The 16,364-nt window shown below is 43.1% G+C and overlaps 1 protein-coding gene across 1 annotated transcript in view; it reads right to left on the minus strand.

Annotated features, from left to right (window-relative positions):
* Nucleotides 1-15,289, minus strand: part of ZDHHC20 (zDHHC palmitoyltransferase 20) — a 68,653-nt gene extending 53,364 nt beyond the window's left edge. The window contains exons 1-2 of the mRNA XM_084842864.1: nucleotides 15,045-15,289; nucleotides 1,673-1,699 (exon numbers count right to left, since the gene is read on the minus strand). Of these exons, the coding sequence (XP_084698990.1) occupies nucleotides 1,673-1,699; nucleotides 15,045-15,198 (181 nt within the window). The 5' untranslated portion in view covers nucleotides 15,199-15,289. The remainder of the gene's footprint in view (nucleotides 1-1,672; nucleotides 1,700-15,044) is intronic.
* Between the last annotated feature and the right edge of the window lie 1,075 nt (nucleotides 15,290-16,364).

Consider the following 16,364-nt stretch of genomic DNA (forward strand, 5'->3'; position numbering starts at 1 on the left):
CCCCTTAATTTGGTGGGATGGGCAAGCTGCCACTTGTTGGGTGGAAAGGAAACACATTCTGTATGTGTTGAGAGACACTTGCTGGACAGAATTATTTTTGGCTACTATGCCTAGAAATAATTTGTGGAACCCTGTTCCTAGGAATTGTAATTTTGTGAGGAATTATTCCGTCTGTGATGAGAATTCTCAGCATCCAGATCAAACTATAATTTCCAGAACACTTTAGGGGAAGCCATGGCAGTTAAACTAGTAGAAAACATGTACAAGTGTGTAGTGTAGCCATGCAGTCTTGGGAAGCGTGTTTAAAGCAGTAACAACAGAAAGATCATTTTTTTTTAGCAATACCTTACAGGTAATCAATTGAACTTTTGCTGTTTCACGCTACTGATCAACTACCAGGGGAAACAGATTCTTTTCAATAAACACCTTCTGAAGACTAGCTGCCTCTTTCTATGTTCTTCACAGGCATTTCCCCCCCACCTTTTCTCTCCTAATTTCTTGTAATAAGATAGCAACATGCAGAGCAAGTGCAGGTGAGCAACCACCAGGAGTCTCCAAATCCTCTCTTGGGAAAACTAACCAATCCCAAGCCTGACAGGTGGTGGCAGTCCTGAAGATGCACTACTTCAATGTTTGAACGGCCAGATGTGTGTCTGCTAAACTTGCTAAGGACATATTTTGCTGATCAGTTTCCCAAGGCTTTCCAAAAAGCAAGTCTGCTGAGAAAAGCTGACAAGTACCTGGCCATTTTTCTCTGAAATAAATCCATGAACACTTCTTTTAAAATGCGTCATAGCTATGTCACTTAACTTTATCTCTGTGTTAATTCCAATAATTTCAAGATTGCATTTATACTTTTATATTTATAATCAGTATAAATTTTATAATTTATTTTATAATTTATTTTATATTTATAATCAGTAACTACTCTTGTAATACTTGTTTATATCTAGGGATGTTGGAGAATTCCACCACAGACTCCAGTGAGGCTGGATTCTAAAGAATCCATGGTGGAATGGACTACCTCCCCGCCACCCCCTGAAATCCACGGAACGGACCTACCTGGCGGCGGCTCCGGGTCATCTTCTGGGCTGCTGTGGCCGCAAATGGCGGCCACTGTAGAGGCCGCCATTTGCGTCCCTGCCAAGCCGTGATAGGCTACGTAGATACTTACGTAGCCTATCACGGCTTGGCAGGGACGCAAATGGTGGCCAGCGTAGCAGCCGCCATTTGCAGCCGCAGCCTGGCTGCAAATGGAAGTCCGGCTGCGGCTGGCCTTGGCCGGCGGCTCCATGGCCTTGTCACAGAGCGGAGCCAGCTGGGGAGGATTCTGGGGGGGAGGGACGGATCGCCTCCCCCCTCCCACGGACCCCAGTGGACGGAGGTAAGTGGGGTTTCATACACCCCTATTTACATCTCTCCTTTTATTTCCCCAATGCAAGGAAGAACACACATGCATACATGGTATAGGGACACAGACCAGACCAGGGGAAATTTGTGCAGCAACGCGGTCCATGTAAGTCTACATAAATGGAATTCCAAAACTCAAACAAAAAATCATTTAAACAATTTAACAAGGTTAAACAAACTCAGATATGTACTCTATGTATGTACAGAAACCAAGAAAACAAAATGTAAACATTACTTTGTATAGAGAGAGAAATATTCCTACCTTTTTCTCCAGTTGAGGTAATTGTAACTAGGGAAAAACAGAAAAAAACTAGAATGAATATACCTGTAGTCTTTTAGAAACCAACAACATCAATAAAATATGAACAAAGCTGATCTAAACATATTAGGGTAACCCTAGAGAAAATGCATTTTGCTCTTCTCCAAAGTCCAAGAGCTTAGAGAAAATCAATACGTATGTTCAATAAAACGTGCACAAACTCCTTCACAAAAATTGGTTCATCTATTTAGCTAGGAAATGGGGTAATGATAACAGCTATGCCCATTTTAGTTCTGGGAGCAGTGTGGGAGAAATGGCTTTGTGTATGTGTGCTCCTGACAAACAAAAGGAAATGCAGAACACACAGTTCTCTCAATTTTATTTCACTTTGCCTTCAAGAAAATGAGGCCCAGGAAACTTGAGACAACTAAAGTAGAAAAAGCTGTAATATGTTGGTAAGGGAGCACTAGCGGATAAAGGGCTGAAGCCCTAGATTCAAAGCCAGATAAGACCCAGATATACTTTGTGTCCTTGAACAAGCTCTCAGCCTTAGTATCCCAATTTTGATTATTTTGTGGCTTAATAAGCAGAGATGTGAATGAGCCTTGTGAGTGTACATCCAGCCCCATCCTCACCTCATCTTGGTGTGCCACAACTATAATTTCCCATTTCATCCAGTCTGGGAAACTATGGTTACCAGGTTCAGAACAGCCAAGATCTTAAACCAACTGCAGACTCTGGTTTAATCTCCTGGTTTGTTCTAAGCCCAATAACCACAGTTTCCAGGGTCAGATGAAATTAATTAAGAACACAAGAAGAGCCCTGCTGGATCACACCAAGGGTCCATCTAGTCCAGTGTTCGGTTCACACAGTGGCCAACCAGCTGTCGACCAGGAACCCACAAGCAAGGCATGAGCGCAACAGCACCCTCCCACCCATGTTCCCCAGCAACCGGTGTACATAAGCTCACTGCCTCTGGTACTGGAGCTAGCACATAGCCATCAAGATTAGTAGCCATTGATAGCCTTTTCCTCCAGGAATTGTACAACCCCCTTTTAAAGCCATCCAAACTGGTGGCCATCACTACTTCCTGTGGTAGTGAATTCCATAGTTTAACTATGCGCTGTGTGAAGAAGTACTTCCTTTTATCTGTCCTGAATCTCCCACCAATCAGCTTCGTTGGATGACCCTGGGTTCTAGTATTTTGAGAGAGGGAGAAAAATGTCCCCCTATCCTCATTCTCCACACCGTGCATAATTCTGTAGACCTCTTATCATATCTCCCCTCACCCTCCTTTTTTCCAAGCTAAACAATCCCAGCTGTTGTAACCTTCTCTCATAGGGGAGATGCTCCAGCCCCTTGATCATTTTAGTTGCCCTTTTCTGCACCTTTTCCAGCTCTACAATATCTTTTTTTAGGCGTGGTGACCAGAACTGTACACAGTATTCCAAGTATGTTCGCACCACAGATTTGTATACAGGCAGTGTGATGTTGGCAGTTTTATTCTCAATCCCTTCTCTAATTATGCATAACATGGAGTTTGCCTTTTTTACAGCAGCTGCACACTGGGTTGACATCTTCATTGAGCTGTCCACCACAACCCCAAGATCTCTTTCCTTTACCTTTACCTAAAGATAAACTAGCTTCCTTCCTTGTGACAACATTTAGCTAGTTATCATTCCTGCATCCTGCTTCTTCTCTAAGTTTGAAAAGTTGTGCTTTGCTGTGATCTCATGGAAGATTTTAATCTAATGATAATTTACTTGTCATTCCATGTGCATGTATGCTGAGAAGAAGCAAACAGCAACTGTGAAATAGAGCATATGGTTTATTCACACTTCCCTAGAGTATGGAAGTGAAATGTACCAACAATAATCAGCGTTCCTGAAAGACGCAGTGAACCAAGTTTGGTGCTCAGGCTTTATTATGGCATATTTTTCATTTGCCCTTGCTGAAAAGAAGCATTCAAAATACAATTCTTTTTCACCAAGTAAGTGCCACAGCAAAATATTACTAAGAATAATACAATAGCAGGCGATTTGGTCCTGTAAACTTGCATTCAATAATTTGTGAGCACAAGGTTCTTTCCCTAAAGTTTCTTTGGAATGAAATAGCTGGAACACCACTGAACAGAACCATATGCAAATTTGTCTATATAAAGAGCTCACTCCCATGTAAATGGATATAGGAGTGCAGCCCTTAAATGAAATTTCCATCAGCTAAATTTGATAAAAGGTACTCTCTCAGCTTAGTGTCATTGAATACAACAGTATTCTAAAACTATATGGAAGGGATTACCCCAGTCCTAAAGTTTTTGTGTTCTTAAATATATTAACAGTCACTATGCACACCTTGGAAACAGAAACAAGATAGTAGTTGATACAGTGCTAGTTGCTTGTATATTTATTTTAAAAGCTTCCAAGGCAGCTATTTCTATTCTACTCTTTCTAGTGATGCTCAGTATAGTCCTTTTATGTATAGTCCTTTTGACGCATCGTTTTTTCAGATTATCAACAATATATATTTTAATTGGCTAGGTACTCATCAGCTAGGAAGTATAAGAGATAAGATAAAGCATATTTGTTTATCACAGTACAACTCTAATTGCTGTTGATTTGGCCAACATTGGCTCCAAAAGAAGTGTGCAAGAGCAGTGGTTTTGGGGAGGGGTACAGTCTCTGGTGGAGGCAAAATTGGCCCCTGGACCCACAGAAATTTCTCACTCCTGACTTAGAGGGTGGTATATGTGTGTATCTTTTGTATTACACTGGACTTTAGAGCAAACAGGAAACACTTCAGCCTTCTCTAAAACTGAGATAAGTGCTTCTCCCTCCCTGATGTTCTCTTTGCATGTCAGCCACTTGTAGTGCTGAGCTTTGGTACAGGCTGAAGCTTATATCTTGCTGAACTTTGGTGTAGGCATAACAGACTTCCCCACAGTTCTCTGCACTTTGTGGCAGGTGGAGAGGATCTATGTGCTGGTGAGTGGATTTGTGGAGACCTGCTCACTTGTTCTAATCAACAACTACTACATTTCTCTGTTCTGCAGTCCTCGTAATGTGCTGCGTCTTTTCGCTCCAGCTCCTTGATTGTGGCTTACTGGTTCTGGTCCTGTGCTGGGCCAAGCATCTGACTTGGCTGAACTTCAGTTCTAGCCCCTTTGCCAGCCTTGACTGTGGCATGGCTTACCAGATAACTGGTTCTGCAACCAACAGCGAAGTGAACAAGGTATTTTTAATATAGATTTCAGTTACTGCTGTTGGCATGGTCTTGGACTAATATAGCATGGCAGGATTAAACATATGCAGTAGCAGATTCAACATGCTAAAAATAACTTTAATCTCATGTGGAAGACTGGACAGGAAAATTACCATTGCCAACACTGCGGAATCAATTTAGCACACCTAATTTAATACACCTAACTCAAAACCTAATTGGGATATTATACTATCACTGGTGCCCTCCAAGTACGTGTTTACTTATAAAAGGAGCCTAAACACCAAGCTTAGCCACCCAGACAAGTACCATTATTAGCAGACGATCAGGGAAGAACAAGAAACAGTTAAAATAGCTTCAGCAGAGTGGACAGTGCTAAATGTAATACAGAGTAAGTAACATTTACTTATTGGCTCCATCTAACATGGCCCAAAGCAGGCATAAAAGAGTTTAAAAACTAACTGTTGCATTGGTAAGAGATTATTCCAGTAAAACATAATCTTAAATTTACTAAGAATTTAGAATCTAGAATCATCTAGACTGAATGTATTAAATTGGTCTGCTAATTCTTAGGAATAATTCATAACTTACAATGTGAAGGGAGAGAAAGGATGCCAAAAAAAAAGCCCTGAGTTAGCCAAAACATTTGAAAAAAATAGGAAAAAAATAAGTTTCTTTTCAAAATAAAAACAATCACAACTGAACTGGAATGTCTCTAATGTTATTTTCATAGCTATATGAAAATATATATCTATATCTAATGTTATTTTCATATCCCTATATGAAGGATTTCTCCTTTCATATAAAAAGATTAAACAATGTTTCAAGTCATGTTACTTATAGAAGAAAGGATTCTAAGTTTTGATCAAAGATTCTCAAGAAAAATTAGAACAAGTTGGATTTACAGATGCACAATGAGCAAGATAAAAGGAGTATTTCAAACAATATGCTTATAAACAAAGGGAGGGTGTGAAAAGATATAAATCAAGATAATATTTACCTCCAAATTAAACAAAGAGCAATTTTAACAGATCATGGAATAAAATAAATAAAAGTAGGAGGGCTTATCCCCCATGACTTCTCAGGCTAGTACACTGAGGGCACATTGTTTCCATAGTCTACAGCAGAGGTGGTTAGGGAATGTTTTGAGAAACATTCTCAATGTTTCTCAATGGTGGGTGGGGCCAGGGAATCTGATGGCCCCACCAGTGAGCCCAACACAGCCAAAATCGCTGTCTCTGTAATGCCTCCCCACTGTCCAGCTAACTGGCACTGCGAACTCCTCAGCTGTTTCCAACGACAATCAACTAGACAAGGAGGAGGTGCACTGGAACAGCAATTTTGGCTGCAGTGGAATCACAGAATGGGGACAGTGACTCCTGGCTCACCAAAGCCTCTCTGGTGAACCAACTCTGAGACAGCTTCAGAGGAAGAGGAGGATTTGGATTCCTCAGCAACTCCACTCCCACAGAAGACACAGGGCAACCTGAGCACTCTTGCTGAATGGATGCTTGGCCTGAGCTCCCAAAGAACCCATCTGACCCCAATCCCGAGCCCTGCCATGGTTCCTGACTCTCCTCCCTTGCCCAAGGCTCTTCAGAGCACTGGCAGCAACAGACCAGGTGGTCATCATTGGAGCATCCCCCTCCAGCAATCCAATGAATAATGCTGTCCCTGCACTACTAACAGCAGCACAGGAACAGCATTTTTTTCCCAGCCACTCCGCTGATGGCTAATCAGTTGGACAGTGGAGAAAAGTGGGCAGGCCTCCCACCTGCAGCACAAAACCTGAATCCACAATCCTTAGGGATGTCATTAACTTGAACTGTTTCAACAAACATTTATATTGTGTTATTTTGGGGACAGAAAGATTCTACTCATCATTTTGATGATGACAGAGTATAAGTTCAAGAATCAAGTTTCCTCTGACTTTAGAAATTTTAACATGTCCAGCAAAAGCATGGTTAAAAAAAATACCACAAGGTAAGAATTCTTTGTGCAGAAATATATTAATAAGCACAAATGTTTGATTAATAGTAACATGCTCTGTCCTTGCTGTACACACTTGCTGTAATTCTATAGCTGTCACCAGATCCTACAGGTTAGGGGAAACACTATTCTACTTCTGTAGGATCCATTACCCTGGGAATTAGAAGAAATAGTATTCAGATTCAACTAAGAATACTAATGTCCTGATTTGTTCCTTAAATATAGAACCAGCCACCACACATCTTTCCATTAATGGTAGATCCAAAAGAAATTATTAAGCTAATTATAACATACAATACGAGTTATGTTTAAGACACAAAATATACTAAGCAATACTATAGACAGCAGAGGAAAAGGAGAAACAATCCAAGCCTACACTTCACAAATATTGTGATTTTCTTAGCAACCATCTCTGATACTGATGCATATCGAGCATTTCTAATCTATCCAGAATTTGTATGCACAGGGAAGGTCTGTTTACAAGGACATGCTCAGAGCATTCTCTCCCTAGACCAGCCTTCCCCAACCTGGTACCCTCCAGATATGTTGGATGACAAATCCCAGCATGCCCCAGCCACTATTCCATTCCATTTTGACCAGTGACAATTGTACTCTCATGCAGCTCTCATTAAACTGCAGTGAGACTTCCTCTCCAGTAGATTGTGCCCAACATCTTTTGTTCATTTCCAGTCCAACCTGGATTCAAGCCAATGGCACTGTTCTGAAAGTCTTGGCATCATTTTACCCACCCTGAATCATATGGATTGCACACACAAATATTTGATACTGAATAATTTCTGACAGGCTTAAAGGTTTATTTTGGAATCCAAGAGACTGGAAGGCTGGTTTTTTCTAGGAATGACCTAAGTGCATCCCAAACAACTTAGAAGTGACCTGCCGCTTTGGGGCATAATCAAGGCAGCTGCCTAGAAGGAAGTGACACAGGTACATTATACCTGCATTTCAGGCTTCTTCCCCTGAATTATAGCAAATCACATTTTCCCACATGTAAATGTTTTCCACTCCAAGATACCAGTAGAGTAAAGAGCTATGTTTCTTTTGCTTCCTCCCACTTTTATCTTGCCTTGAAATTCCTACTTGAATGCAGCTTGTTCATGTCATGAACTGAATATTGCACTGCCAGCTTCAGCTGGTTTATAAACTGTTTTTGAGTAATCACAGTGCTGTGTAGAGACAAGAAGAATCACACAACTGTAATCACTTTTATTTTACTTGCTATTTGTGCAGCAAAAGTATTGAACACTTTGGGAGAAACAAGCTCTACATTTAAAAACAATTCCTCCAATATAATCTATTTAAGTTCACCAAGTTTGCTTAGATGGCCACTAGGTTATTTTTTAAAACCCCACTTAATAAATGCTCCTTAATAAAGAAGACAGAGAGGGAAATACCAGTCTAGGGAATGGGAAATGAATCAGACACTAATGGGGATACTAAGCTGAGTATCCTGTCTAATAGAACCCCCAGATGTTTCCTATTCTGCTAGACATTGTACTAACAAAAACACACATTTTCAAATTCCTAGGGAATATGCTGCTGCTTCTAGCCAACCTGCCTCTACTTTTCTAACATTTTAACAATCTTCTTCCTATAGAGCCATTAGCCTCCACAAGTCTGATATACAAATAATAGAATTCCAACATGCATAAGTAACCAAACAATGCTCAACCTTCGTACCAGTGTATCTGCCTGTCACACAGATGTAACACCATTACAATGCTGTGTTAAGATGCCATATCCTCAAACTGAGAATACTAGCAACCCAACTCCAGTATCTTACTCTTTTCACCAGGTGAGGGATGCTTTTCTGAAGTGGAAATTGCACAGATACATAGAGCCAGTTTTTTGCCACTGTGGTTCATACCCAAGGCAGCTGTCTAGAAGGAAGTGAGATGCATTATACTTGCTGTGCCCAGGCTAAGCTTTGTTGAGTCACTATTTAATCATGTGACCATGTGAGCCAATGACACTTCACCTGGCACTATAAACTCTTTCAACTTAGCAACTTGCCTCCCCAGTAAAGATCAACCTGCTGTTGACTGTGCGCCCGCTTAGCTGCCCACCCATGTACCTTATTTCTGCTTGAAATCCTTGCCTACCATGCTGCCACTCCCTGCACTTGGTTTTCTGCCTTCACATGCTGCTTTGAGCGCTCTTCTGCCCACCCTAATCAAAACTGGCATGCCCAATTGCCAGCCTCGATAATACAACCATTAGCATTGCGTTTTGCAATAGTGCACTAACATTCCATCCCAAACACTTATGTGGTACTCCAGTAAAAAAGGATTAGAATGCTAGACCAGCGCTTGGGCCTGTGTAGCATCACACAATGTACAAGCTACCAACCAAAAAGTAAAATACTAGCCCCCCCCCCAAAGTAGAGGTGTGTGTGTGTCTCTCTCTCTCTCTTGAAGTCATTTTCCTGCCAAGAGAATAAAGCATTTAACATTCTAAGCCATTACAAAGTTTCAGCAAAAGGGGAATAAAACCTGTCTCCATTCTTGTTTTGTCCCTTACTGCAAAATACTCACATTAATCAACCTCTGCCTAGAACTTTTATGCGTCACAATAAAACCAAAATGTCAAGCACTTTTATTATAAATGGGGGGGGCACCTCATGTGCATATCACATGCAATGATTTTTGACTGCTGCATAGAAGAAAAGCAAAACAAGGAAAACATTTCCCTGCTATTGAAGGTCAGATTTTCTTTCTCAATAACATCTTCTATATTAAAATCTCATGGAGAAGTCATAAAATATATGAAAATAATGGGGCACTGTACTGAGCTAAATATCCTAACTAGGATGATAGTGGGAAGAAGAGCCCTGAACCCCTGATAACAGGCTAGAAGATTTAGCACAGCTTTTCCCAATTTGGTGCCCTCCAGATGTTTTGGACAACAACTCCCAACATTCTTGATCATTAGCCACAATGGCTGATGCTGGTGATCTAGCCACACAGACTTCCAATATCACTAATGTATGTTATAGTACTTGAGAGTTCAGAGTACATCACTGAGTTACATAGTATGCAACTCTCTCATGCCTGTGCATCCAATTCTGACTGATAAAGGGCAAGTGGAAAAAGGTGGTGGTGCGTGATCCTAATTTCCTTAGATGGCACTGAGGCACACAATGTACTATTTATTTATTTTATTTATTATTAAATTTATTTATCGCCCATCTGGCTGGTCACCCAGCTACTCTGGGCGATGCACAGAATACAACAAAACAGTTTAAAACAATAAAATTCTACAATAAAAACATTTTCTAAAATACCTTAACCCACCCCAAATGCCTGCCTGAACAACCACGTTTTTAATGCACGGCGGAAGCTCATTAAAGAGGGGGCATGGCGGAGTTCCCTAGGGAGGGAGTTCCACAGAGTGGGGGCCACCACAGAAAAGGCCCTCTCCCCCGTCCCCACCAGTCTAGCTGTCCTGGCTGATGAGACAGAGAGAAGGCCATCCGAGGCTGATCTTGTTAAGCGGCCTGTCTGGTGTTGCTGGAGGCGCTCCTTAAGATAGGCTGATAGATACTACAGGGTCAGATCAGAATTTTTCAGTTCTGACAGCCTTAATTATATCCACAGATTTCTGGGTGTAGCAGGTTGCCCACTACTGCTCTTGGACATTCTGCTTGATGCAAGATAACCTGCTGAGTATATTTTTATGTTGAGATCTCATCTTTAAAATAAGTGGCTGGAGCAGATAACTTTCATTCTCCTTCCAATCCTAGAGTTCCAATCTTAATATTCCAAGATGGCTAAAAACTCAGAAAAAATATTTTCCTTTGTTTAGACCAATGGCTGTTTAATAATAAAGTTTCTGAATGCAGGAAATATAAGATGCTTACACAGCTTATCAGAGAGAGTTAAAGATTAAAAAGCAGTAATAAAGTACAGCAAAATTATTCTAGCAAACAGTCCCAGTATATACAAATTTGACTTTTTTGACTACAATTATGTATCACCACACATACTTTTTACCACACAATGCCATCTTTAGCTCTTCCTTCGTACTCATCATAACCCACTATTTTTATGAGGCCTTACCCGTAGCCCCAAGTCCACATCCCCAACTGAAATGAAGTTGAAGTATATGCAACAGCCAAGTCAAGGAGGTGCCTGTTGTATCTGCCTCTGACTGAGAAAGCTATGATCTTCTTTGACTAGTCACCCCAGATTTTGACAGGGAAGATTAATAGTCACAATATTCCTTTGCTATGGTTACCCTTGCCATTCACGCTCCGTTGTCTTCCTCACTACAAAATGTGGACTATAAAGCCCCTTGGCCAGTTGTTATAAAGCCAGTTGCTACCTTTTTGAGGTTCCCATGCACACATCACTTACTTACTAAGCACTAGGGAACCCATCATTTTTTTTGTTTTACTGAAGAAATATACATGGCACAATTTTGTTCCTGCAAATGTATGTAATTTATGCTTTTCATGTATCTTCAAACAGAAAAAAACAGCATATTACATATAAAAAACATGGCCTGGTTCAGATGTAATGATCTAGTTCAATAAACTATGCGTTAAGAAACCAAGATCAGCTCCTGGTTTAAAAGCAATATTTTGTAGGGAGGCCAATTCACAATTTCCCCAATTCAGATGTAATGGGAAACTGTCATTTATGAAACCAGGAAATCTCTTGATGCCCATTTGCTGAGGAAAAGCAAGGAAGATTTACATGGGTATGTGGCTTGTTCCTGGTCTGAGGCCATTATGCCTGAATCAAGCCTATATATCAAACTGCTTAGAGTCTCCATGTAATGTCAGACACTGCATATATGCAAGAACAAGAGTTTGAACATTATTCCAAGCTATAGGTTTTGTGCATTTGTTACTTAACTCAGAAAAAAAACCACACTTTAAAAAAAATGCCTAAGTGAATCCTTCCGGAATTCTGCCAAGAGCTTCATAATGCAGGAATATAGATAAGTCTTGATTCCTGAAAGCATTAGGAATATTAACACATATTGCGTGCTAAATAACATATCTGTTAAAATAGTTTATTCCTATATGAGGGCATGTAAGCACTAGTACTACCACCTCACTCCCAGCCTCAACATATTGATCCAGCTCTCTTGCAAAGTGCCCACGTGTGTAACGGCTGTATGCATAGCACCCTCTCTGTGCAATCTGTACTCTGTATTAGCAGGATGGATGGCACAGGTGTGCAGGTTGTGCATGCACAGATTCTGTTCTGAAAACCACATCAACACATAAAGGTTAGGAGTGAGGCAAGTAGGCATTATCCCAAACTCCCCTCCATGCACTGAATAATTCCTGTTTTGGTTGACTAAATGGAGCTACTGTGTTTGAAGCTATAACAACCCTGAAAACAGCTCATCATTATTCCTATGTATACAGATCAAGAACTGAGGCTGAAAGCTGGTGGCCTGGAGTGAGTCACTAATGGAATTCATAACTGAGACAGGATTTGAACACTGTTCTTCATGGTCAACATCTTACACTGAGTCCACCGAGAAATACCAGTTTTGCTAAGAAGTGTATAAGGCAGAGATAGGCAATATTTACAGTTAATACTGAGCTTTGCTGGAGCTTCTGCTGGTGCTTTGGCCACACTCCTGACACCCCCCAACATCATCTGGCCTGCAAAGGGCTCCACCCTAAAACTGCTCCCCAACTCTGTATTACCTGAAGCAGTCTAACAGCCCAATCTTTGCTTGTTAGCCACCAAGTTCAATGGGCCATTGTTCCATACCAACATGCAAAGGATCAGGCTGCAAGCCTAACTATAGTTCCCTGGAATGAAGTCCCATTAACTTCAGTGTCAATTTTACTTCCAAGTAAACGCAGTTGGGGACTGTATTACAAGTCTATTTACATTTCAAATGCACTAAGTTTTAAAACTAACAATGAGACGGATGTGACTATTATGCTTTTATTTTAAGTTATATTTTGTGAAACAAGAATACTGAGCCACTTTTTATTTTATTTAAAAATGTTAGAGGAAAACAAATAGGAGGTCAGTGAAAATATTCTAATACTTCAACAGGGAATGAACTCACATAGTGTTATGCTCACCTCGAGGATGATGACTGAATTAATGCAAAAGTTGTTTAAGTAGAAGAGCAATCAAGGCAAGAAGCTCATTTTGAGGGGAAAACACGGAAAAACAATCCAACTCCTTTATTTTGGATTAGTTTGAACAGTTAGCAGTTCCTAGTTCTGTACTAGTAAACACTAAAGCATATTCACAACTCAACATATAAATATGAATTAAGATGGTTTTCAAAAACTCACCCTTTGTGGATTTTTTGTGTAGACAAGTGTTGTTAAAGTGAGTGACTAAGGCTGCAGTCCTATACACAGTTACCTGGGGGTAAATCTCATTGAACTCAATGGGACTTACTTCTGAGTAGATACATATAGAACTGCACTTTAACTTTCAGTAAATGATCTTGAGTAGGCACCCATGAACAGAAGAGGTAAGAGACTAGAATAATGCTGAAATTCTTTTAAAATGTTTTAATTGTTTAATTATGGGGTTTTATTCTTTTATCTTGTTCACTGCTCCAAAATCTTTGATATAGAGAGGTATATAAACATTGTAAACAAACAAACAAACAAAACCAACCACAGGAGCAAAATTTAGGGTGCAATCCTATCAAAATAGGTGGCCGCCTCCGAACTCGGAGGCGGCCGCCTACCCTAAGCAGGGCAGGAGAAGCACGGAGGGGATCATTCCCTCCACGCTTCTCCTGCCCTGCTTTTTTGGCCAGACAGCCGATTGCAGCTGTCTAGCCGCAGGAGCACAGAACAGGAAAGGCAGCTGCTGTATGACACATTGGAAGTGTTGTACACGCAGCTACGCCCTCCCCACCCTGGAACGCCCCCAGCCATGCCCCCTTTTGGCCCCTCTGCGCACCTCTTGTGAGGGTGGAGGCCAGGGCTGTTCCACTCTGCCTCAGAGGCAGGGTGGGAGTGGGGGGAGGTCGGTTTTCCAGGAACTGACCTTGGAGCGCAGGCTCCAAGGCTGGTTCCCGGAAAACGGCATATCCTATGGCTGTCTAGCCGCTGTCCAGCGGCCACAGGATTGCTCTCTCCGCTCTTAAAATCTCTTGTTTAGCCATCACTGGTTTCGCAATTCTAATTTTCTTTTGGGTGGAGCACTTGATGCTAAGCTTCACAACCAACCAGAAGGACCAATTAACAGACCCCTCCTGGACCATCAGTCCAGGAACCTTAAGGAGCAATGACAAGCAAAGCACACTGAAGCACTGTAGCAGTGGTGAAGTGCCACTGCTCCCTTCTGCAGCACTGGGCTCAAATTTTGTCCAGTGAAAGGGGCTTGCAAGAGCATTTTAGCATCAACTACGGCACTACATACTTTGTTTAAATGATAGCCTTAAAGCTGCTCCAAGGATTCAAGGAATCCATAATGGAGCAAAGTCTTACAAGAAAAAGTGAGAGCCCAAGGACTTTAGCATCTTGCAATATACTCAGTAACAACAGCATTTACGTACTCACAAACAGACATCAGTTATCTGCCAGCACTACAAAACCTACGATGAAAGAAAATAATAAAGAGGCTTTAAGCGTGCCCTATGAACACCTACTTGGGAGTAAGCCAGGACTTACTTCTAAGTAAACGTGGATAGGTTTGTCCTGTCACTATGCTATGAATACCCTGATGCACTCACAATCAGGGCTGCAGAAGGGTGGATTTCCTGCTCTGCTCATGCACTTAGCGTGGAGATTCTAATCCATATTAACGATTAAAAGTACAGACTGTTGAGCGCGTGTAGGGAAAATGGTAAGTTTATCGGTCCTTCCTGCTTAAGGAATGCAAAATATCCTGGTGGGATCCTAAGCCTGGGGCACCCGATACCAAACTGCAAGAGAAAAGGCGGGCAACAGGTCTCCCCCAAAATGCATAACCACTGGGCTGGTCCTCAACGCTACTCAGCAGGGACAGAGGGAAGAAGCGAGAGCGGAGACAGGCAGAGCAAATTTGGGGGCAAGGGCAAGCTCCAGTCCTCACCCCACGGCCATTATAATGTAAGGGTGATATGGTGCTATAACCCTTGTCCCCCTAGGACGGCGAAGGGGCATCTCAGGAAGTGCCTTTCTCGGCGGCCGCCAGTCAGGTCGCGTCGCGCCGCCCGGCTTACTCACACACACACAGCTCCACTACGTAGGCGTAATAGGACCAGGCCACGACCAGGGCGATGAAGGCCACGGGCACCCACGCCAGCACCTTCTGGCAGCACTTGAGGACGTGCGACGGCGCCATCTTCCTCGCCGCCGAGCCGCCGCCCGCAGGAGCCATCTGTGCTGCCGATACTGCCGCCGCCGCCGCCGCCGCCTCTCAGCTCGCCGATGCGGCGAAGCTTCCTCCGCCAGCCCGCCGGCCCGCCCCCACCTTCGCTTGCTCGCTGGCACGCTAAGTGGGCCGGGCCGGGCCGGGCCGCCTGCCTCCTTCGCAGCGCTTCCGAGGGCGGGAAGAGAAGGGCTGGGAGCCGTAGGAGGGCGCCACGGCTGAAGCGCGCAGCGAACGACGCTGCCTCGGCGCGAGAGGGGCTCAAGCTCGTGAGGCGGCGGGGAGTTGCCCTCCTTCAGGCTCGTCGCTGCTCATTCGGACCGGCTGCCTCCCCTTGCCCGCTTCTTCCCCTTATCGCCGCCTCATGAGGCACCCCGCCGTTTTTCCTCCGCCCGGAGAAAACCCGTCTCGGCTCCCACCAGAGCTCCGCTTCCCTACCCTCCACACGTGCACAAGGTCACGGCGAGGCAGCCCTGTCCTTGCCTTCCACGTGAACGGATTCAGAAGCGAGCCCTCCCTCGGTTCTGCAGTCCCCACGATCATAACGCTCAGAACGGGCGGCGATTGTCGAAACGTGTGGAAAGAGCCACCCGTGGTCCGCCTTGGCGTGAACTTGTGGGGTGGGTGGGGGGTTAGCACCACTGGCTCGTGGGGAAGGCTTTAACCCCCGCTACGTGAAATAGTCACGAGTACGGTATTTAAACCAACACTTCAGGCTCGACTCTCTTATTTCCGGTGTGTGAGACACTGAAATAACGTCCCTGGATATAACTGTTGTTGTTGTTCAGTCGCTCAGTCGTGTCCGACTCTTCGTGACCCCATGGACCACAGCACGCCAGGCCTTCCTGTCCTGCACTCTCTCCTGGAGCATGCTCAAGTTCATAGTCATTGCATCCCTGATGCTATCTAGCCATCTCATCCTCTGCCGTCCCCTTCTCCTTTTGCCTTCAGTCTTTCCCAGCATCAGGGTCTTTTCCAGGGAGTTTTCTCTTCGCATCAGGTGGCCAAAATATTGGAGCTTCAGCTTCAGTATCTGTCCTTCCAATGAGCACTCAGGGTTGATTTCCTTTAGGATGGGCTGAGGCTGCAACAAATCTATACTAACTTACCTGGAAGTAAGTCCCATTGATCTCAATGGGATTACTTCTGAGTAGACACATATAGGATTGCAGCAC

Source organism: Heloderma suspectum, chromosome 3 (assembly GCF_057233095.1).
Source record: "Heloderma suspectum isolate Gila_16-S chromosome 3, 16-S_ref, whole genome shotgun sequence".
NCBI lineage: Eukaryota > Metazoa > Chordata > Lepidosauria > Squamata > Helodermatidae > Heloderma > Heloderma suspectum.